This window comes from Bos mutus, chromosome 6 (assembly GCF_027580195.1).
Source record: "Bos mutus isolate GX-2022 chromosome 6, NWIPB_WYAK_1.1, whole genome shotgun sequence".
NCBI classification, from domain to species: domain Eukaryota; kingdom Metazoa; phylum Chordata; class Mammalia; order Artiodactyla; family Bovidae; genus Bos; species Bos mutus.
In genome coordinates, this window is record NC_091622.1 from 45826131 (window position 1) to 45850390 (window position 24260).

At 37.0% G+C, this 24260-nt stretch overlaps 1 protein-coding gene across 5 annotated transcripts in view; it reads left to right on the top strand.

Moving 5' to 3' along the window:
• The window catches only part of RBPJ (recombination signal binding protein for immunoglobulin kappa J region), a 241823-nt gene extending 218013 nt beyond the window's left edge, over positions 1–23810 (top strand). For all 5 annotated transcript variants that reach the window (XM_070372236.1, XM_070372235.1, XM_005897093.3 and 2 more), the window contains 8 exons: positions 3720–3885; positions 6616–6790; positions 12021–12158; positions 12312–12424; positions 17274–17414; positions 18630–18785; positions 19146–19249; positions 19424–23810. In XM_070372236.1, coding sequence (XP_070228337.1) covers positions 3720–3885; positions 6616–6790; positions 12021–12158; positions 12312–12424; positions 17274–17414; positions 18630–18785; positions 19146–19249; positions 19424–19739 — 1309 coding nt within the window. In that variant the 3' untranslated portion in view covers positions 19740–23810. The remainder of the gene's footprint in view (positions 1–3719; positions 3886–6615; positions 6791–12020; positions 12159–12311; positions 12425–17273; positions 17415–18629; positions 18786–19145; positions 19250–19423) is intronic.
• Positions 23811–24260: the final 450 nt, after the last annotated feature.

A 24260-nucleotide genomic window follows, 5' to 3' on the forward strand; every position in this document is an offset into this window, starting at 1 on the left:
AGTACTCTTGCCTGGAAAATCCCATGGATGGAGGAGCCTGGAAGGCTGCTGTCCATGGGGTCGCTAAGGGTGGGACATGACTGAGCGACTTCACTTTCACTTTTCACTTTCATGCACTGGAGAAGGAAATGGTAACCCACTCCAGTGTTCTTGCCTGGAGAATCCCAGGGACAGGGGAGCCTGGTGGGCTGCTGTCTATGGGGTCGCACAGAGTTGGACACGACTGAAGCGACTTAGCAGCAGCAGCAGCAGCTACTGGGAAAGATTAGAAAATAAAGGCACATTGTTTCATAAAGTATGCTTTCATAGCAGCTGTTAAACTCTGAAAGCTGACCACTTGATTTCAGACTTTTCACTGATTGGGACATGTTGACCATCTGTCCAAGTTAAAAACATCGATTTACATACTACTGTAAAGGTATATAATTAATTTTTCTTCTGTTAATTAGGTGATATTCTTTCCTTCCCTTCCTTCCTTTAATTTCTTTTCATTTGTCTGTAATTTTTAAATTGATGATTATCTTCTGTTTGATTATTATATTACTGCAGAAGTCTCTGAAGATGAAGATTTGATTCATTAGCTGATTTTTTTAGGTGGTGGCAATATTGGAATGTTTAAAATATGATTTCATCATCACATGGTAGAAATAATCTTAATGTTTATATTGGATTTGCTATTTTCTTTCATCACAGCTTTTTTTAAATTAGTTGTAGAGTTGATATAAAACTAAGGCTAGTTTAGAGACAGTTGAAGACTTCATTTTTCTTAGATTTATTACATGACTGGAAAGCACTTTCAGTATAGAACCTTAGTCAGTGTTTTAAGTGATAAAGAATTTCTTGACAGTCTTTCTGATTTTATGCCCTGTTGGTTTCATACCACTTTATCGCAGTACTTTTGAGAAAACCAGCACTACTGAGTCTTCTGGGCTTTCCTCGTGGCTCAGCTGGTAAAGAATCCGCCTGCAATGCGTGAGACCTGGGTTCGATTCCTGGGTTGGAAAGATCCCCTGGAGAAGGGAACAGCTACCCACTCCAGTATTCTGGCCTGGAGAATTCTGTGCACCGTATAGTCTATGGGGTCGCACAAGTCAGACATGACTGAGCGACTTTCATTTTCTTTTTCACTTTCACTGAGTCTTTAACAGTTTAGACCTCTTTCCAGATGTGAAATAAAAGTATCTTTTGTGATAACTTGTTGAGATTTGATTACTATATTTGGTACACTATACTAAAACACAGCAAGTTTTATAGCTTGTATACCAGTTTACTAAGGAGACCTATTATTTGTCAGTGTTCAATAAAATACTAATAGGAGATAAGTTTTCCAAAATTGAGGCCTTCTCTGCTTCCTAATAGTGTGCCAGCGAGGAATTTGAGTCTGTGCCATGATAAGTATTGGGTAGTTCCCAGCATTAGAGGCCAGAGAGATCCCTGGTATAGACTTGAATGAGCAAATTCCAGAACTTGCCCGGCTAATCTAGGCATCCCTCCAGATTTGGAGTGACCTGGAGCTGAGCCCAGTGCCTCTGCTGTGACCTCTGTACTCATGGCAACAAGGAGTGTTATACAGGCAAAAAAGCCACTCTGATTCCCTTCTCTTGGCTTAGAAAAGTATGAGAAGACCCTCAGAAGGTTTTTCTCCTCACTCAGCCTGACCCTTTCAGCCTACTAGGTCTACTTTCCAATTATTCCTGGTTTCATATCCTATTGTTCTCCTCTGGACTCCAGCCACACTGGTCTGTTGTTTCTCTGCTGTCTATGTTAGTCCTCCCTACTTCAGAGCTTTTGTGCTTGCTGTTCCCTCTTCTGAAATGCTCTTCCCCAGATACCCATGGCCATAGGTCCTAACTCAAGGTCACTTTCTTTAAGAAATTTTCCTTGGCCACTCTGGTAGCCACTTACATTTTTAAGTACCCCTTCCTTGCTTTATTTTCCCCCTCACCAGCTAAAGTATATATTTTATTTTAGTCATCTACATTTTTAAAATTGTCTGTCTTATTAGAGTATGAGTTCCCTTAGGGCAAGGATTTTTGTTTAACTACTAATATTTTTCCAGTGCCTGATACAGACTAGGAATGTAGTAAATTTTTGTGAATTAGTGAAAATTAAAAACACCCAGCTCACTTCTTATAAGTTGTGTGTAGATTGCCTCTTAAGTAGTAGTCTTTGGTAGAATGTGGATGCCATTTGTTTATTTTGATTCAATTCAGTCAGTATTATAGTAGGTGCTGAGGGGGGAGCAAACAAGTAGATACTCTGCTGCCTTTAGGATGGACCGAGAACAAAATCCAGCATGGTGGTATCTGTGTGTTTCTGTGCATGCACACGTGTGTGTGTATGTGTGATATACATGGATACACTTCTTTTTTTTAAAAGTCTGTACATTGTTGGCCTAAAAAGTGGTAAAAAAGAATAATAAATTAGCTGCTAAATTTTAGAATCAGGAATTTTACATAAAACTTGGTTTTAGGTGACTACTGGAAAATTGGAGGATGTGACCAACACGCGACCTCCATGCCCTCAGTTCAGCCATGTGGGAATGCTTGCAGTTCTCAGTTGTTTCCTTGCCATCAGAGCCACACACTAGTGGGTGATGATCTTTGCAGTTAAGCTTTTTTTTTTTCCTTACAGTGAACTTAAAAGAATTAAGATAGAAATTTCTATGCTTATAACTATATAAAAAGTGGGAATTGCCTTGAAGGTTTTGTGTTTCAATAAAGAAGGGAAGGAACATACATCTTTGGACAATTAAAGAATATTTCTACTTATTTATTGTACACCCTGTCCACTCACTCAGATTACTTACCTGGCCACTATTTGAGTTTACTTGGCTATTATCTGAGTAGGTATTTGAGTTTTCAGGCCCCTTGATGAGACATGACATATTAATAAATGTTTTAAAGTGTGTATAAGTCAATGTGTGTAATCAAGCGAAGGAGTTACCCCCTATATAAGGACTGGATTCATGGTCTTCTGAATTAGGTAAAATGTGGAGCTTGAGCTAGACTTCAAAATAATCTAACTGCTAAGAGAAAATTATAAGGAAGTTATTCTAGGTGGGAAGAATTTGTGAGGGCAGGTTATTGACATCTAACAAAACAAATCTGTTGGTTGTCTTTGAGTTAAAGGGACATAATATATTGTTCTTTGATCCACATGCAGCAGGTGTTTAGGTGATAAGATATATAGTAAACATGATCCATTTTGCCTTTAATTCTTTTACTTGTATTAATATTTTGCAAGTGTCTACTTTGGGCACTGTTCTGTTTTCCAGATTGGTTACCAAATGAAGTTAGGAGTGATATCCATACCAAGAATGTCATTAATTAACAGTACATCATTTTGAGTAGACCTTAACCATTAATTGCAGATTCTGTGGTGTTGTACCTTATTTTTGTATATGTTGGAGTACATTGGATTTGCTGAAGTGCAGGTGTTCAAAACTCTGAGCTGTGTGAAAATTTGTGTTACCTGCTCTGAAAGTATCTAGGCTAAGTGAATGCATAATGTCAATATAGATGAACCTTAACTGGAACAAATGGAAGTATTGATTTCTGCGCTGTGGGTATGGTTATTTGCATTACAAAAGGCTTCACCAAAATGTTTCTTTAGAAACTAACTTGATATAGTTCAACATGATTTTGTATTCATACGTTCAAGAAAAGGAAGTGCTTTCTTGAGTGTAATTGCGTTGTGTTTCCTCCCCTCTGTTTTAGGTTTTTTTGCCCTCCTCCTTGTGTATATCTTATGGGCAGTGGATGGAAGAAAAAAAAAGAACAAATGGAACGCGATGGTTGTTCAGAACAGGAATCTCAACCATGTGCTTTTATTGGAATAGGAAATAGTGACCAAGAAATGCAGCAACTGAACTTGGAAGGAAAGGTAAGTTTACATGGTTCCCTGTAAAGAGCACCATGATACCATAATGTAGTTTTCTTATTTTTGTAGTGGTGATTTTTTTTTTTTCATTTTATGGTTACTGGTAGCATTCTTGAATATATAAATCAGAACTGGAATAACCTCTAATAGCTGAGATCTAGTCATGACTCGTGAAGCTTGAGTTTTGACATTTAAAGGTGGCGCACAGAAAGCTTCCTCAGCTTGCCAGCAGTTTTAGCAGGCTGCGAATCATATTTCTACTGGGGGCCAATAGTAAATTTAGGAGGCTAATTGCCCATCCTTGTAAGGGCATGATATTCAAATAACAATGAAAATACATAGTTCACTAATGCCTTACTCTGCTCATTTAATCTTGGTCTTTTACTGGAAGCAAAGTATTAAATAAGTTGGTAATATCATAAATGTTTTATTTAGCTTCAGTGTGCAAAAGCACTGTCTTGTGTAGACAGGAACACTGTGAATAGCTTTCATCAAACTTTAAGGGATTTTCTTTGATTACTTTGCTAAGGAATGCAGTTTATGAGTTAGTTTTACTAATTGTATTTTATGAATTTAGAAAGCAGTTATCTCAGTCTGTACCTTTAGTACTCAAAAATAATTCTTTATTGACTTAGCATCAACTTGTTTTCTCTTGCTATTAAAATTGAAAAATGGATATTTCTGATCTCAATGACCACATGAATGTCTTTTAAAATACTGCATAAATAGCTGTTTTCTCACTCAGTAACTATTTGTTGAATGCCTTAGTGTTTGCTGTATTGTAGTTGACACTAGGGATGGGAATTGGAGGGCAAGGTTGAGGGTGGTAAACTAGGAGATTTGTACTCTCATTTAATTTTTTTAGTGATGTTACAGATAATGAGTCATTTTACAGATAATGAACACTGAGAATAAAGAGCCTTAATATCAGTCTCCTTCAAATTTGAGTGTGTTTCTGTCATTTATATTCTTATAATTGTTATCATTAAGGGTTGTCAACTATGTATTTTAAGTTAGGTTTGAGAGAATTTACTACTGTAAAGACTGTTTCATTTTAAAATAGAGCAATATAAAATATATCTGAGTTATAACTCTTGAGCCACAGTTAAAGATATATTTGAGTAGTTGGTTGAACAAAGAGGCTTTGGTCACATCTCATGTATTTTTGTTATGTATGTCTCCAAGCTGTACACCTAGACATCTCCAAGCTGTACACCTAGACATTTATAATTGTAATTGATAATTAGATAGGTAGTGAGAAGCCCATCCGTTTCATAGGTGACACAGTGGTCAAGAATCTGCCTGCCAATGCAAGAGACATGAGAGATGTGGATTCAGCCCCTGGGTTTGGAAGATCCCCTGGAGAAGGAAATGGCAGCCCACTCCAGTATTCTTGCCTGGGAAATCCCATGGACAGAGGGGCCTGGCAGGCTACAGTCCATGGGATTGCAAAGGAATTGGACATGACTTAGCAACTAAACAACAGCAATTGAACTTTATTGCTAGCTTTAACTGCTTCCAGCAATTCTGAGGGCAGTAATACCAAACAGCATGCCCACTTGCTTTTCTCAGCATCGTGGCTTAGTACATCTTTCATCAACTTCTGCCATTATATCATTTCCCCAGGCCCTAGAAATTTGCAGAAAATAATACCTGAGAGCTTGAGTATTAACTAGTACTTAAAACACTTAATTACAGGGAAGTACAGTGTCTCTAAGCCAAAATTATGTGTTAATATTTAGTTTTAATGAAAAATGCTATTAGAGGAGTCTATAGAGAATAAGACTGGTTGAGAGTCAGCAAAAGGCATTCCAGGCAGAAGGAACAATATAATCGTATGCTTGGACCATCAAGATACAAGGACGAGGTCAGTTTGGTTCCAGGTAGGCAAAGATGGACCAAGCAGTGAGATGGATGCCGAGCTTCAGAAAGTGGCACTTTACTCCTGTCTTACTTAACAACCATTCATTTAAGGTAATATTGTTTTCTTTCAATAGCATGTTCATTGAATGGTACGATTAGTCATTATTGGGAAAGGAGGGATTTTATTTTGCATTATTGGGATTTATTTTGCATGTTGCATTCTTATTTTAATAGTACAACCAAGCTCTAGTATAGGTAGCCCTTATTTTTATTATGGTCATGGTATTTGACTATATAGTTATATTTTGGATCTGATGTTTTTAAAATAATTTGTTAAATATTCTCAGTTTTTGTTTTATATAGTTGAAGCTAGATAAGCTGTGCAACATGAATTTTTACCCTAATTAGTACTTAAATTTTTATTTTTAAGAATTACATGCCCTATACCTCTGTTGCTAGTATTGTTTTGTTTCTATAATTCAAATTCTACAATTCAGTTATGTCTGTAGACTTTTGTAGCATTATATTTTGTATTTCTTTTTCATTTCAAGGCAAATGTTTTTATTGTCTGAAGGTCTTGATAATTCTGTAAATAGATGTAGAGCTATATAAAACAATAAAGATTATTTTTTTTAAAGTCTTTTTGAGAGAGGGAAACAGAATACAGTGTTGGTATTGTAGACTGAGTAAGGAAGACTTTGTACTTTGTTTTCAGAGATCAATTTCAGTACTTTTTACAGTTGGTTTTATCAGCTGTTAAGTGGAATTACTGCCTTAAGTCTGATCAAACTTAGCCATAGCCTTACTGAGTTATTTGTACATAGCTGACAGGGTTTTGATGCTATTAAGACTTATCCTTTTCTTTCACAGAACTATTGCACAGCCAAAACATTGTATATATCTGATTCAGACAAGAGAAAGCACTTCATGCTGTCTGTAAAGATGTTCTATGGCAACAGTGATGACATTGGTGTGTTCCTAAGCAAGCGGATAAAAGTCATCTCCAAACCTTCCAAAAAGAAGCAGTCACTGAAAAATGCTGACCGTGTGTATACATGTTTTCTTTTTTTCCCCTGAACTCCCAATATGAATAAGACTAATTCAACTATTTTTTAAATTAAAATTTTCTTTTCAGTAGCCAGTTCATTCTTATAAAGTATTTTTTTGGTCTTCACTTTATCTGAAACAGTCATATTCAGTTTTTGCGGCTGCTTTGTTGTCTTTTTTCTCTAATTAAACATGGGCAATACCTGGTGTACCAAAGTGGTTCTTAACCAGAATTGCTTCCTCACTGCTCCCCAGAGGCATTAGGAGAAATGGGAGTTTCCTTTTGCTGTCAGTGACTAGAGGGAGTAGTGTTAGCACTGAGTGTCTAAATATCCTGCAGTGTGCAAGATGGGTCCTATTCCATAAGAACTGATTCACTCAGAGTATCAGAACACCTCTTCGAGAAGCACTGTTTTATCAATTGAACTTTGGAAGGCCATCATGAAAACCTAACAAAAATTTAATATGGTTGTCTTTCAGACTGCTGTCTCTGTACATTTTTAGACTTTCACCGGTAAATGCTGTTTGAATTATACATTTCAACTTTTATACCCGTTTTTCTTTTTTTATTTTGACTTTTTATTATGAAAACTTCCAAACTTACATGAAAGGGGTAGTGTTGATATAAGGTGACCAACCACCAGACTTCAACAGATTTTACCAATTCTACTTTATCATTTCTGTCACCACCAACTCTTCTTCCTCCTCCATTGCTGGAATTTTTTAACGTAAATCTTAGACATCCTGTCCTTTCGATCATTTCTGTAGTAGTGACTCTTAACAGAAATTTTTCCTTTTAAACGTCTCCATACCCAACAAAAGTTGATGATAGTTCATTAATGCCATCTACTGGCCAGTCCATGTGCAGATTGATCATACTGTCTCAAAATATCTTTTTACAGTTGTGCTTTTGTTGTTTTGTTGTCTTCAGTAGTTGGCTTGTTCAAACTTGGATCCAAACAGGGTTCATATATTGTAACCTGAAATAGTTTCTGTTCTTTCTACTAGCCTTTTTTTTCTTTCTGTGTTATTTATTTGTTGAAATTGGTTGATTTTTCCTATGGAATTTCCATATTCTGAATCTGACTGATTCGTGTTTCCTCTGTCTCTCATATCTCCTATAAACTGTTGATTAGACCTAAAGACCTTCATTTTAGAATTAGCTGGTTCTGCATATGTTCATTTCTCTCAGATCAGAAGTCTTATTGTCTGGTTATCCCACTTGTCACACTAAGACTGGTTATAGTAAGTAGAGTTGTTAGTCTAATCCAACAGTTACAAAATTCCTCAGGAAACTTTAACCAAATGATTTTAGTAGTCCTTCATCATGGTTGCAAAACAGTGGCATTTCTAATTCTTTTATTCTTAACTTTTGCATTTGTTAGCTGTTTGCTTTAAATGTAGTCTATGAAGAAAATGCAGGATAAGAGCTTGTCTACTAATTTGCAGATAATAGTTTCATTCTTTGAAGGTGGAAGTTTTAGGATTTTGGTTAATTTGCTTGTTTTTACTTTGTTTTCTGTTTTTTTAATGAACTTATGCAATGTTATATAGTGGGTGGTTTTTAGTCTGCTTTAGTCATTATCATCATTGTTATGGAAATTTCAAACGTACTAAAGTAGAGTTGCATAATAACATGAAACCTCTTGTGTTTATCCTCCAACTTTTCATCAGTGATCGGAACTTCAGACCAGTCTTGATTCATCTTGATCTGTAACCCTACTCCACCCACACTTTTCTCTGCCTTCATTTTAGTTTGATACAAATCCAAGACGTTGTATCACCTATAACTGTTTCTATGCCTCTCAGAAAGATAGTGTGTCTTTGTATTCTAACACAATTATAATAACCATGATCATACAAAAACAAACATAAAACAACTGTAAAAAGAAATAATGTCTTAGTATCATTAAATACCTAGTCAGTGCTCAAATTGAAAATTGTCTAAAATGTGTGTAGGGGTTGGGGGTGTTGGTTAGCCATTGGTTTGAATCAAAATTCAAATATGATTCACCAGATATTATATATTGTGTTGATATATCATTGAATTTTCTTTTTAAATTTGTGGATTTTTCTCTTCATCTTTCTCTCTCTCATATTTATTTATTCAAGAGGCTAAGTCAATTGACTATGAGAGATTTTCACATACTGGATTTCAATAATTGTATTCCCTTGGTGTAGTTTAATGTATTTTCAGTAAATTGGTAGTGTCAAAGAGAAACAAAACTGGACATTAAAGGCGGTAAAAGCACATTTTATTCACTACATTTGCGATAGGGAAAAGAGCTTTCAGTAGAGAGCTAAGCTCAATTACAAATACAACAAGGACAAGTGGAATTTATAGTCAAGGAGCAGAGTTGAACATTGTCAGTAGGTGGAAAGTTACTAAGAGGAGACATCGAGGGTGTGGGTATTCTTGACGAAAATTTTTATAAAGATAGGCCAAGTTGATCAGATGGACTTTCTGGGTGGCTCAGAGGATAAGAATCCATCTGCCAGTGCAGGAGACACAGGTTTGATTCCTGGGTCAGGAAGATCCCCTGGAGAGGAAATGGCAACCCACTCCAGTATTCTTGCCTGGGAAATCCCATGAACAGAAGAGCCTGGAGGGCTATATAATCCATGGGACCACAAAAGAGTTGTACACAACTTAGTGATTTAACAAGAACAAGATGATTAGATATAAAGGTGGAGGGAAAAAACTTGATCAGATATCAAGGATGGAAGGATGACTTAGCAGGATTCTTGGCAATAACTGGGCTAGCTAGGCCAATATTGGGACCCAAGGAAGAGTTTCCATGGGTAAAGGGCTCAGAGGAACCTGTCTGAAGTTTGGTTAAGGAGAGAGTCTTTGTCAGTAGTTAATTTAGAAACTTGATCAGATTTCAGTTTGTTCTTTGTTGCTGGAGGGCAAGCCTGCTTCACAATGATATAGCGTTCTTACATCAGTTCAGTTCAGTCGCTCAGTCGTGTCTGACTCTTTGCGACCCCATGGACTGTAGCACGCCAGGCCTCCCTGTCCATCACCAACTCCCAAAGTTTACTCAAACTCATGTCCATTGAGTCAGTGATGCCATCCAACCACCTCATCCTCTGTCATCCCCTTCTCCTCCCGCCGTCAATCTTTCCCAGCATCAGGGTCTTTTCCAGTGAGTCAGTTCTTTTCACATCAGGTGGCCAAAATATTGGAGTTTCAACTTCAGCATCAGTCCTTCCAATGGATATTCAGAACTGATTTCCTTTAGGATTGACTGGTTGGATCTCCTTGCAGTCCAAGGGACTCTAAAGAGTCTTCTCCAACACCACAGTTCAAAAGCATCAATTCTTTGGTGCTCAGGTTTCTTTATAGTCCAGCTCTCACATCCATACATGACTACTGGAAAAACCATAGCTTTGACTAGACAGACCTTTGTTGGCAAAGTAATGTCTCTGCTTTTGAATATGCCATCTAGGTTGGTCATAACTTTTCTTCAAAGGAGTAGGTGTCTTTAAATTTCATGGCTGCAGTCACCATCTGCAGTGATTTTGGAGCCCAGAAAAAAAAAGGCTGCCACCGTTTCCACTGTTTCTCCATCTGTTTGCCATGAAGTGATAGGACCGGATGCCATGATCTTAATTTTTCTACAGTTTGTTGTGATCCACACCGTCAAAGGCTTTGTCATAGTCAGTAAAGAAGAAATAGATGTTTTTCTGGAACTCTCTTGCTTTTTCAATGATCTAGTGGATGTTAGCAATTTGATCTCTGGTTGTTCTGCCTTTTCTAAAACCAGCTTGTACATCTGGAATTTCACAGTTCACGTATTGCTGAAGCCTGGCTTAGAGAATTTTGAGCATTACTTTACTTGTGTGTGAGATGAGTGCAATTGTGTGGTAGTTTGAGCATTCTTTGGCATTGCCTTTCTTTGGGATTGGAATGAAAACTGATCTCTTCCAGTCCTGTGGCCACTGCTGCCTTTTCCAAATTTGCTGGCATATTGAGTGCAGCACTTTCACAGCATCATCTTTTAGGATTTGAAATAGCTCAACTAGAATTCCATCACCTCCACTAGCTTTGTTTGTAGGGATGCTTTCTAAGGCCCACTTGACTTCATAGTCCAGGATGTCTGGCTCTAGGTGAGTGGTCACACCATCGTGATTATCAAGGTCGTGAAGATCTTTTTTGTGTAGTTATTCTGTGTATTCTTGCATCAGGAGGCATTTAATGCCATGTATTTATGTTGTTTCCAATTCAGTTGTGCAGCACAGTCAGGTAGCTAAAGAATCTGCTTGCCAGTGCGGGAGATGCAAGAGACTCGGGTTCGATTCCTGGATTAGGAAGATTCCCCTGGAGAAGGAAATGGCAACCCCAGTCCAGTATTTTTGCCTGAAGAATCCCTTGGACAGAGAAAGCCTGGCAGGCTATAGTCCATGGGGTAGCAAAGAGTCAGACACGATCGAGCATGCACAGATGTCTTAAGCCAATTCAAATTATAGGATTTTATTTAAAGTCTTTAATTTTGTATTTCTGCTGATTCTTGAGTTTTTTGATGGTAGAGAACGTATTTCATTTACAGAGTATTTTTCCTGCTTATATAGATGTGGTTGGTTTTTCAAGAAATTTTACATAATGCTATACTTTAAGGTATTTAGAAGGAAGCAAAATCTCTAAAGCCACAGTATCCAGAGGCAATTGCCATCATCTTTGGTAAACAACCTTCTAGACCCCTCTCTTTGAATATATTCCGTGGGATTATATATGAGCACGTGGAGACATATGTTATCACATAAAAATGTGTATGTTTACCTAATGAAACCACAGTGTAGTCTGCTTTGCATTCATTGATATATCAGGGAGATATTTTCTCATCAGTGCATTTAAATACACATTATTCAATTAGGTCAATGATATTATGTTTTATTTAATCAATTTCCTATTGACACCTATTATTTTAAAAGTAACTTCCTTTTAAAAAACAACACTATGTTAAATATACAGCACTTGTTTAAAAATCATTTTTATGGGCATATTATATATCTGTAGCTTAACATTATTAATAAAAGAGTTACCCTGACTTCTGGGGAGTATTATCTATATTTTCTTGGAGGGTTTGAAATAAGTGTTAGCAGAATCCATTAATTATTATAGTAAAGAATAGTCATAACTTACCAGGTACTGGTCCCTTCTTGCTCTTTACTGTTACCCCACCCCCACCCCAGCAATCACATAAATAGCTGTTTTTTCTTTGCAGTCTGCATTGCCTCAGGAACAAAGGTGGCTCTGTTTAATAGACTCCGATCCCAGACAGTTAGCACCAGATACTTGCATGTAGAAGGTGGTAATTTCCATGCCAGTTCTCAGCAGTGGGGAGCATTTTACATTCATCTCTGTGAGTATAAAAATATGCATTTGGTTTTTTTAGTGTGAAATTAAATTTCTTTAAATAATAAGACTTACAGATATATTTAGTTTTGCCATTTTTATAAGCAGATTAATAAATTTTAAAGATGATAATTTGATCTCTGTTTCCATCGTACTGCAGTGGATGATGATGAATCAGAAGGAGAAGAATTCACAGTCCGCGATGGATACATCCATTATGGACAAACAGTCAAACTTGTGTGTTCAGTTACTGGCATGGCACTCCCAAGATTGGTATGGCTTTAATGACCTCATGACTGTTTATAATAAATTTTGACAGCTTTCCCCTTTTTTGGGTTGTTTATCTGGACGATAGAGGGCACTCAAAGTTACATTATGATTTATTTTCTTAACTAATATAGGTTCATTAGTCATTCTTTGTGGTGCTTGCTGCATCCTGCCACAGGCCCAAGTTTTCAAAAGCATAGAAACTGTAAATTTCTTTAAAAATATAAGCATAGTTTTTTTTAGTTTACTCTTCTGAAAAAAGAGACAGTGTTTGGGCTTTTTGAAGTAGTAAAAAACTGCTTTTCTTAGCAGAATGAAGCAAAAGCCTCTTATACATTCTGCATCATATTCCCCCTTGTTTTCTGAAACAATACAATTTAGTTGTATTAAAGATGGAAGGAGTTTATGAGTAAGTTCAATTCAAGGTCAGCTTGGGGGAGGGGCTGAGCAAATGGAAGAACTTTAGTATTACTTTCCTGAATATGCTTTGTATCTCTTTGATGAAATATTTCATTGGCTGATATTTTCTGATATTATCTATAATTATCTAAGTTAATGCATCAGCTTGTGGTTTTTGTTGTATTTTTCTGTATTGTGGTTGTACAAGGTGATTTTATTTCCCATTTCAACTTAAAGTCAAAATATGTGAAACATAGTAATATAAATTTACAAAACCTTGAACCTAAGATAGATTATAAAAGGGAGAAAGGTAGGGAAAGAAGGGTGCATAAATTAGGAAGACACAAACCAAAAAACAGACTGAATAAATTTTACTAAAGTTCTCTTCTTATTTATTCTGTGTCACTATATTCCAAGGATAATGTTTATTTGCTTTGGCATTAAATGCTTGTACTTTGGAGGCACAATTCAGAGGCTTATGTCTCTGACCAGCAACAACTTATATATAAGCCACTGAAAAGACTGACTCAAATCTAAAAATGGTGTTTTCACTTAGTTTCATGTAAAGTACCAGTCTACCTTGCTTGAAAGTCATCTTTAATTGAATATTTTTACATTCAAAACTGTGTGGCTCTCATTATAAAAATGTTGAAATAAAAAAACCTGATTCAGAGAATGCCTTAGGAAAAGTTGCAGTACCATTGTTAACACTGTTAACAGTAAACACTTCTTTCTAGAGATCATGTGACTGAAGCATTAGTTTCTTCAGAATCATAGCTAGGCTTTATTATGGTCTATACTACTTCCTGCCTTCCTTTCCATCCACTTACATACAGTTTTCAATGAAAACATGTTTTTCAGAGGAAGCATTCTATAGTTTTCATATGCTTTTAAGAAGGATAACACTGCCTTAATATCTAAAGTTTGCATTTTATGTGTCCTAGAATATTAGCCTTATTAGAGATCCTTGCTTGAAGAACACTATCCCCCCCAAGACCAATTTCAGTGGGATGAAGGTCTTAGTGAGAAATCCTGGTTTGGGTACTTTGAGAACAGGCACAATCTATGTAGCCAACTAATAAGAAACACCGGTTAGCATTTGTCTCACATCCTCAAGTCTGTCAGATACCCCAGAAATTTGGGACATCCATCTGTTAGATAAACTAATCAGCAGCATAAATTTAGCCTGGGCATTTACAAGGTATAGTGCTAAGAGTATGAATAAGGTATGTTTTCTGTCCTTAAGGGCTGCAGCCCAGTTACCTAAGAAGTACAGTAAACACTGTACCAGTAATGTACAGAGCCAGCATAGAGGAGAGAGAGCTGGTGGGAGGAACTCCTGGTGTTAGAATTCATCACTTTCTCATCACACATAGCTAATTATAACATTCACACTACCTGGCTTCTCAGATTTCTTTCCTCTTCTTAATAGTTAGAAATTATCACAGCAAGTTTTTGATACCAAATAGTAGGGGGCATCTTTGGTTTGTTTATTGGGGAGACCTGGTCACTCAGCAGTGTCTATGTCCAGAGAGCTCTTGTGAGAAATAAAATTGAACCAAACATGACCCATGTTCTCAATATGATTAAGTAGTGGAGAAACAGTAGGTTATAGGAATAAAGCTGTTATAGGCAGACCTTGATTCTTATGTGGTGAAGTCATAAATGAGTGTGGTCGACTTATAGGAAGTTTTAGGCTTACTTCATTCAAAATTCACTATTTCTCTAAAATTCAAGCATTGTTAAATTTAAACACAGTTTTAAGGCTAGAGTTGAATGGAAACATTTTACTTGAGTTTATTAGTCTCACAGAATATATTAGAAAATGTAATTGCTAAAAGTGTACTATCTCCCTTTAAACTCGAAAATTAGTGGTGATATAAGTAGAGTGACAAATATTCAGATATTACTTGAGTGACAACTATTCAGATAATACTTTGCTCCACAATGGACATTCTTAATAACTCACAGAATTTTGAAGGGTTAAATGAATTGATATTTGTAAAAGTGCTCAGAACAGTGCTATAAATATTATGCAGTACTATTGGGTTTTTATTACTTGATTCACACACCTAACTTATATTCCATGATCATTTTTTTTTTCACCTAAGCCACAACTATTAAAAACCAACATTCTTCATATTTACGTATTTTTAGCTCTGTAGAAACAGAAACTGGGTGTGGAACGTTTCAGGCTGACAGAATGAGAGCAGAAGAACTTAGGACAGAAATGTGTGAGGACTAGCAAGGAAGCCATTGTAGCAAGAGCTGAGGGAGCAGTGGAGAGGGCACGTGCCAGGAAATGATGCTGCAGAGTAAGCCATGGGCAGCATCTTGTCAAATCCCTCTCTCTGTCTAGGGCAAAACTTTCTGTTACCTATGTACAGTAGGAGGCCACTGGAGGCTCTCAAACAGAGAATGATGGCTGGTTTATGTTTGGAAGAATAATTCTGGCTGCTTTGTGAATAAGAGCACAGGGAGATATAGCGGTGGAAGCAAAGAGAAAGATGACTTGGCTTATGTCATAATTCAGGCAAGAAGCTGATGATGATACCTTAGACCAAGATGGTACTGGTAAGGGGATGAAAGGTCACTGATTTATTTGAAAGTAGACCTAACAGAATTTGTTGACAGACGGTGTGTAAGAGAAAGTAAGGAGTCAAAGATGACTCCATGGTTTTAGGATTGAGTGAACATGGTGTCATTTATTGAGCTTAGGAAGAAATAAAAAATTATATTTTTGATTGAGATGGCTATTAATAGACATTTTAAGTGGAACTGTTGAATAGGTAGTTAAATATACAAGTTGAGTGCTTGAGAAAGGCTATGACTGGATAAAAATTTAGGAATTGCCAGCCTCTAAAGCTTAGACGGTAAAGAATCTGCCTGCAATGAAGGAGACCCAGGTTCGATCCCTGGATTGAAAAGATCCTCTGGAGAAGGGAAGGGCAATCTACTCCAATATTCCTGCCTGGAGAATCCCATGGACAGAGGAGCCTCGGGCCACAGTTCATGGGGTTGCAAAGAGTCGGACACGACTGAGTGACTAACACTACTACTGCTAACCTCTAAAGAGAATAGAAGGTCTGTAGAGTATGGGAGGAGGGAAAGAGATCTGGGGACTCAGCTCTGGAGCACTGAAGGCAGTTAGAGCAGGTGTATTTCCAAAGGAAGAATGTGTGGGTCAGATGCTTCTGAGAAAGCTAAGGTGAGGACAGAGAGGTGCTCATGGGATTCATCTGTCTTGAAGTCCTTAAGGACCTCACCAAGAGCAAGTTTGAAACACAAAGTTGGAGAGATTTCAGGAGATGAGATGGTGAGGAAGAGGAGTTTTGCTATAAAGGGGAACAGAGAAATGGGGCGGTAAGAGGGAAGGAGAAAAAGGGGTTTCTTTTTTTTAATGTCAGTGACTGGAGACTTTGTTTATTGATTTGCCATACCACTTGGTATGCAGGATCTTAGCTCCCCAACCAGGGATAGAACCCATGCCTCCTGCTTTGGGAGCATGGAGTCTTAACCACTAGACCACCAGGGAAGTCCCAAGGAAGGGGTTTCTTTATTTCTGATTTAAAGATGAGAAGTAGTTCCAACATGTTTGTATGCTGTTGAGAGTAATCTTCACAGTCCTCAAGCACTTAGTGATAACCTTCCATGTGATAGGTAACACTGAAGGTTTGAGTAGTAGTATCTTTCAGATATCCTATGTGTTTTGTGGAATATTTATAGTGTAAGGTCATACTATATAATGGAAAGAGTTCAAGCTGGGCAGGCAGCCAGCCTTGGAATCATACTTTGGTTCTTCAGCTACTGACCGGGTGAATTTGAGGAGCTTAACCTGACCTCTGAGCCTGTTTCCTAATCTGCAGAATGATGCCTATTTTATGTTAAAACAAAGCAACAGCATGTAAGTGTGATAATGGACTTAGGTACAAACTAGCATACCCATAGTGACCTTTAGAGATAATTTTCCCTTTGATGTTGGAATGTTTGTCATTGTGTGTTATTGGAGAGGCCATCTGAACTTGCTACTCAAAATACAATTCATAGACCAGCAGGATGAACATCAGCTGGAAATTAGCCAGAAGTGCAAAATATCAGGCCCTCTCTATGATTTGCAGGCTCAGAACAGATATATGTTTAACAGGAACCCCATATGATTTGTACGGATGTCAAAGTTTGAAAAGCACAGATTTAGAAAGCAAGTGCCTGCCTGCCCTATTGTTTTTAGGAGTTGGTGGGAGAAGGTAACATCTCTGCATTCTTAACATGCTTGCAATTTAAAAGTATTTTTATGCCTAACTTTATTGTTTGTAAATGGTGTTATGTATGTAGATATGTGACAGGTATCTGTGATGTATTATTTCATGGTAGATTCTTGCCGTGGACTCTTAACAGTGTAGGAAATGAAGACTCTCCATATGTGATGACCTTTCCTTTTTTAATTGTTGAAATGCAGATAATTAGGAAGGTTGATAAGCAGACCGCGTTACTGGATGCCGATGATCCTGTGTCACAGCTCCACAAATGTGCGTTTTACCTTAAGGATACAGAAAGAATGTACTTGTGCCTTTCTCAAGAAAGAATAATCCAGTTTCAGGTATGTTTCTAAATTGCTGGTAAAATCTAAAATGTGCAAACTGTTAGGTTAGCAGCATTCAGAAACATGAAACTTTTGTTTAAAAAATGTTAATAGTATCCAAATACATGAATCTGTGTTCAGGTATTTATCCCGATTTCAAGGGTCCTTAGCCCACATGTTCTTCAGACATGGTAGTCATTCTACCTCAAAGAACTCAAAACTATGAGAATGTTCTAAGAGAAACAGTTAACATCTAATTCTGAGGGATGAAAAGTTCTTCAGATTATCCAAAAGTATCAGAGAGTCACCTGAAATATGTGCAGATAACACTGTATATAGTGGTGCATGCATATTTTGGAGGAGGGTTTCATAATTCTCATCAGATTTATATTGGGGTCTTCTAAGATGGTAATAATGACATGTTAAAAGCTAATTAGTCAAAATCTAATTTTTAACTATATCAGAAGACCTTCATGAGGACATTTATGACATGAACAAATGATTTAGTAGAATAGTTACACTTCCACATGAAACTCATTTGTGGACATCTGGAGACTTTTTCCAGAGAGATGGCTGGTCTGGCCTAGGTGTTTTGAGGTAGGGATAGGGGATTGCTGTTCATATCTTGGTTCCTTCCTGCTGAAAGTGCAGAAGTTTCTATAGTTCTCTAAGGAGGAGGGAACTTCCACTCTCCCTTTCTCTTGTTGTTGTTGTTTAGTCACTCAGCCGTTTTCGACTCTTTGTGACCCCATGGGCATAGCCTGCCAGGCTCTTCTGTCCATGACATTTCCCAGGCAAGAATACCGGAGTGGGTTGCCATTTCCTTCTCCAGGGGATCTTCCAAGCCCAGGGATTAAACCACGTCTCCTGCATTGGCAGGTGGAGTCTACACCATTGAGCCACCAGGGAAGCCCTCCTCTCTCTCAGGGATCTCTGAAGCATTTTAAGCAGCTAATTATATCACATATACTGATCTTTTGTAATTTTACTTAAATGGTTATTCTGAAAGGTATTATTAATTTTTTGTATGTCACGAAGTAGTTCATATTAAAATAAAACTAGCCTTATGTGAGGTTTCCATATTAATATTCTATTTTTAATTAGGGGTTGGAAAAGTATGGTGCCTGGGAAGTTTGTAAATTTGTACTAAATTCTCTTCATGAGTGTTACTTTGTTAAAATTGTCTTATAATACCGCAATGTATATAATTTATAAACATTCTTTTTTTCTAAGGCCACTCCATGCCCAAAAGAACCAAATAAAGAGATGATAAATGATGGAGCTTCCTGGACAATCATTAGTACGGATAAGGCAGAGTATACATTTTATGAGGGGATGGGCCCTGTCCTTGCCCCAGTCACACCTGTGCCTGTCGTAGAAAGTCTTCAGGTGAGACCTCTTACAAGTTGACTTCAGCTTTTTGCAACTGTTCATCTATGACATGGAGTAATTTTACTTCACAATAAATTTGATTTTTCTTCAAATCCTGTGCTTTGGAGGGTTTTTTACACAGTGAAGAAGAAGAAAATCAGAGGAGCACACATAATTTTAGCAAGAAAATTTAAATGTAAATCAGCTTGTATATCGAGTTTTAGTTCACTTTGTCTTTATAATCATGTTATTTAAAGGAAGTATTTTAATTGTCTTTTTTTTTTTTGCACATGATAGTTGAGTGAAAAACTCATCTGTATACTTTAGTGAAAAATGAAAAGTTTCCTCAACGTTGTTTTGATTTTCTGTGAATTGCAGTTGAATGGCGGTGGGGACGTAGCAATGCTTGAACTTACAGGACAGAATTTCACTCCAAATTTACGAGTGTGGTTTGGGGATGTAGAAGCTGAAACTATGTACAGGTACTTAATACAATTTTTTACATTATCCAGAGTTTTTGATGGGGGTGGGTATGTGAGACTCTTTCCCAAGAGTCCTGTATTAAGAGGTTGATTGTCCTGTATTAAGCAACCTTGTTTTTAAGTTTCATTTATAAAATTTGCCATGCTTTTAAGTGATTTCTATTTCCTCCTCAGATGTGGAGAGAGTATGCTCTGTGTTGTCCCAGACATTTCTGCATTCCGAGAAGGCTGGAGATGGGTCCGGCAGCCAGTCCAGGTTCCAGTAACTTTGGTCCGTAATGATGGAATCATTTATTCCACCAGCCTTACCTTTACCTATACCCCAGAACCAGGGCCACGGCCACACTGCAGTGCAGCGGGAGCAATCCTTCGAGCCAACTCAAGCCAAGTGCCCCCTAATGAATCAAACACAAACAGCGAGGGAAGTTACACAAACGTCAGCACAAATTCAACCAGTGTCACATCATCTACAGCAACAGTTGTGTCCTAACTACCGTCTTTTTGCTAGGACTTACACTGACTTGAGTGCGGCAAAATGTTGACAAAAAAAAGAAAAAAATGAACAATCTTTTGTGGTTTCTTGGGAAAACTTTTCATATCAGGTTATACTATTCAAAAACCCCATTACCTGCAAGTGCTGATTTGAAGTGCAGAAGCCACAGTAAAACAAAACAAACAAACAGAAAACATCTAAATGTACAAACTTCTGGAAATCTATTTTTTTCAGCCGTTATTTTTGTTTGGTTGGTTTTTGTTTGATTTTGTTTAAATGGGCGAGAAATAGAGATGTGGCTGGAGTAAAAGTTAATCAAAGTGAAGTCGCTCAGTCATGTCCGACTCTTTGCGACCCCATGGACTGTAGCCTACCAGGCTCCTCTGTCCATGGGATTTTCCAGGCAATAGTACTGGAGTGGATTGTCATTTCCTTCTCCAGGGGATCTTCCCGACCCAGGGGTCGAACCCTGGTCTCCCGCATTGTAAACAGACGCTTTATACCGTCTGAGCCACCAGGGAAGTCCTCAAAAAAAATGTTAATCAAACTAGAAGACAAAAATCTAACATAGTTTTTATGGACCAAGGAACTTGTATAAGCTTTAGTAAAAGGTACATTTTCACCATACCTTTTTTATATCACATATATAATACACCTTTGTTACCAAATAGGTTGTTCTCCTCCCCACCCACTTTGAGCTTTTGCTCTTAAGTACATTCAGGTTCCAAGCCTGACCATGCTTGTTTAATCTAATTACCATACTCTTCCAGGTCTTTTCTGGTCCAAGGCTGGAACTGTTCTTTTTATTTTATTATTTTTTTAAAAGCTGAAGTCTTATGACTTTTCTTGAATGGAAGGTGTTTTGATTTCAGCAAGTCAAATCTTGTAAAGGCCTGCATTCATATTTCTTTTAAGATTATATGAAGTCTGTGCAAAAGCTTTAAAAAAAAAATGCCTCTGCCTTGCCTGCAATACATTCAATGTACTTAGTCTCTATTCTCAAATACCATTGATAGTTATTTCTCTGTGTTACTTTTTTTTTTAATGTATTTATAGTGGTAATCTAAGAGGTTCTAACATTTACCTGAAATTAAATGTGGCCATTTAGTCATTAATGAGTTAATGGCATGGAACATGTTGGTTTTTACAGTGTTCCCTCCCCTTTTCCTGTGCAGAAATGTATCTACTCAGTCAACATTTGTTCAGGTTTCCTCCCCCTCCTTATCTTGTACATAACTTGTATTATGTGTAAGTTAAACATTTTATTTTGAACTTGGAATATTCCCAGTGATTTCATTCAGCAGGGTGTTTTTCTGCCTTGTTGGCATATGATAACAAAAAAGTATCATGCTAAGTATTTGCTACCAGTTGGTAGATGGTGCCCTTATTGTATAATGAGGAAAAAAATCTCAGCAAAAGCATGGTTTTATTTACTTTTTTTTGGTGGGGGGGCGGGGGTAGCCTAGGTAAAAACATCACTGTAACCTTGAAACAGGATGCTCTTACTAGATGACCAACTAAAATAGCTGGAAGACAATACTTTAGAAATGGATAGTTGTAAGATTATAAAAATGCAAAAAATCCCTTTTTTTTGTCTTCTTCTCCCCAACACTGAGTGTCTTCGCAAATGTCACCCACTCAGAAAACATTTCCTCTCCATTTAAGATTTGGTTGCATTCCGGGTTGTGTGCTCCCTATCTGTGCTGGACTCACCTCTTTTACATTGGTTTTGTTCCTGCACTTTGGTTATACCTTTGTTTGGTTTCTTAGAAATTGCAGCAGACTCATTGGGCTACATTTAGTACAGGATCTATGTGTGTAATGTTACAGGACGTGGTCTAGTAATACAATCATCTTTCTTCGAGTAAAAACTACCTCTAGATTGTGGTAAGCTTTTACTGTCCCATGAAACAGAAGCCACAAGTACCTTAAGGATGCAAAACTGTAACTTCCTGCATATCTTTCCGTACAGAAATTGTCTTTTTGGTGTCCTGGGCTATTTTGAAAAGTTTCCACCTGTAGGCTTTTTAAAACATCATCATTAGTAGCTTCCCCCCATTCCCACCCCACAGCTTTGATAAATCTTCATTACTCATTCTTTTGCTCAGACTATGCCATTGTAAATATAGTTCCTAACATCTTGAAGTCGCTTTTTCCTCAGTTTTCAAGGGCGAAGTCATTTGTAAAACACGTAGTTAAAGTTGTTGTGGTCTTTTCTTGACTGAAAGCCTTTTTAATTAATACCGGCTGCATTATGCTGTATACAGCCCATCTCTCTTTAAGTCTGCTCCTGTCACTAGCTTCTCTTGTAAGCTAACCCTGCCTCGTACTTCAAATCTGTTTCAGTGACCAAGGGCAGAATTCTTTGTGGCCTTATCTTTCTTTGTTTTAACTGTTTACTGGCTTTTTCTTGCAAACTTGCTTATTTCTGAGTAGTATTTATTCTGCTCTCTGTTGAGTCTGGAAGTAGCCTTCACACAGTGCTTTTTGTTCAGAGCGCAGAAATGTTTTCAGTGCTGCTGAAATGGGCCACAGGTTTCCTCCACTTCCCAAGTTTGTTATTTAGTTACCAGTTTATATTAAATTAACTGATAACAAATAAGATGCTTTTGAAGCACAAACTATTCCTACCCAGCATTGCAACTCAAATATTTTTTTTCAAGTTTATGACTTCATTAAAATGAACTTTTGCTTTTTTACTGTTTAAGTCTAATTTTGGCTCTGTTTATTTTAATAAGATAATTGAAATATTAGACTGTAAACCCTTTTCGTTGTTGGTTCTTTTTTTGAGATTTAAGAGTATACTCCTACAGGCCCCCACCCCACCCCCTGCCACTGCTTTATGCCATTCTACATACCACAGACTGAAATGATTTGTCTGTTATGGCTTATCATTTATCTGTAGTTCTTTTGTCAGCTGCTTAAAAAATTTTTTGTGAATTGATTTTCAGTGTATAATTTACAGGAGCCTCGTCCTCCAGTTATAGTATTGTAGAACGTGGCCCTTCCTCCAATTGTGGCATTATTAGAGATGCTGATCATTTTCCCTCATAAAGGCTCTCAGAATGGTAACCACTTCAGTTAAAGTATAGTACGTTCAAGTTTTTTTTTTTTAAGTCATGTATTAGAAGTATATCCTATGCTTTTATGATTCTATGCAGTTTCTGAAAATATGCATAGAAGCTGCCTCTTATCTAATATATTGTTTTAATTGATTACATAGATTGAGAAGGCAAACAAAAAGCTATAAATATAAAATGCCCTGTTTATTTTGAATGGTTTCAGAGTTGAACACTAGTATAATCTGCTGCTGACTTTTCTTAAACCACGACAAGTAAAGATACCCGTATGTGCGTATTAACTGGTAAAATATTTGTCACTCTTACTGCACAGACTTATTTGCAATAATAACTGGTTAGTTTTTTTTTTTTTTTTAACGAAACTAGTACTGTCTGTGCCCTCACAGGAAATTGTCAACAGTTTTTAAGAACTAAACTATTCATGTTTAATCAGATAATCCATGCGGGGTTGGGGGTGGTGGGGTTCTTTCTTGAATCAAAATGTTATTCAATTATTAACTAAGTTACTTACTTTTGATTTCAAAAGCAGCTGTGTTTCTGATGAATACTGAACAAATGTGTGTAATTTTCTGTGCCAGACTTTTGACTTTGTTTTCAAGCACTGTAACGTGGGATGGATGGTTAGAAACAATAATATATTAGGGTTTCTATTTAACCCTTTCAGGACTGAACTGTATTTCCTTTTATTAATTTTTCCCTGTGTTGTGATAAATGTTTGCCAGCATTCAGTACTGTGTTGGTCCAGATGTAGGTTTATGCTCATTTTTAGCTTATTTCTTGTACCTTGCAGCATGCTCTACGCATTCAGTCCTTAAGGGGTTTATTTTACAAACTGTGCGCCTGTAAGGTTTATTAGCAATAAGATAGAAAATTGAGCAAGTTTATACCATAATTTTGTAGAAAAAAGAATCTGCTCAGTTCCATATTTCATCCATGAGAAACCTGCAATATGGGCAGTTTCAAGAAATAAATAAAAAGGAAATGTAAACCATTGTAAAAGTGTTCTGTTGGACGTGCCTGATACATGTATTATCATCATTGATTTCAGAATACTTAAAAGTTTGTTTATAGTTTTACCTTGCTGTCTAAGCTTCATCACATCAAAGTAACATCTGTACTGATTTTATTTTTCTTTTTTTCATTTTTAACTAGATAGTGCTTTAAAAAGAAAGGTTTTTTTTTGAGAGGGTTTGTTTTTTTAATCCTTGTAAATGGGGAAATAGACTTTGGACAACTCGAGTTGTCTCCTAATTCAGGAACATTTTGAACTAATCTCAACATGATTGACGAGCATTATTTAATGACAGCTTGCTTTTCCAGTATGAAGTTATCATTTGGGCCTGGTGTGTGAAAGAACATAGAATGGTTTGTGCTTTTTGTTGGGGGCTCTTCAGTAGGCTTTCAGAGAAAGCATACTTTGTTTAATGGTGGTTTAGTC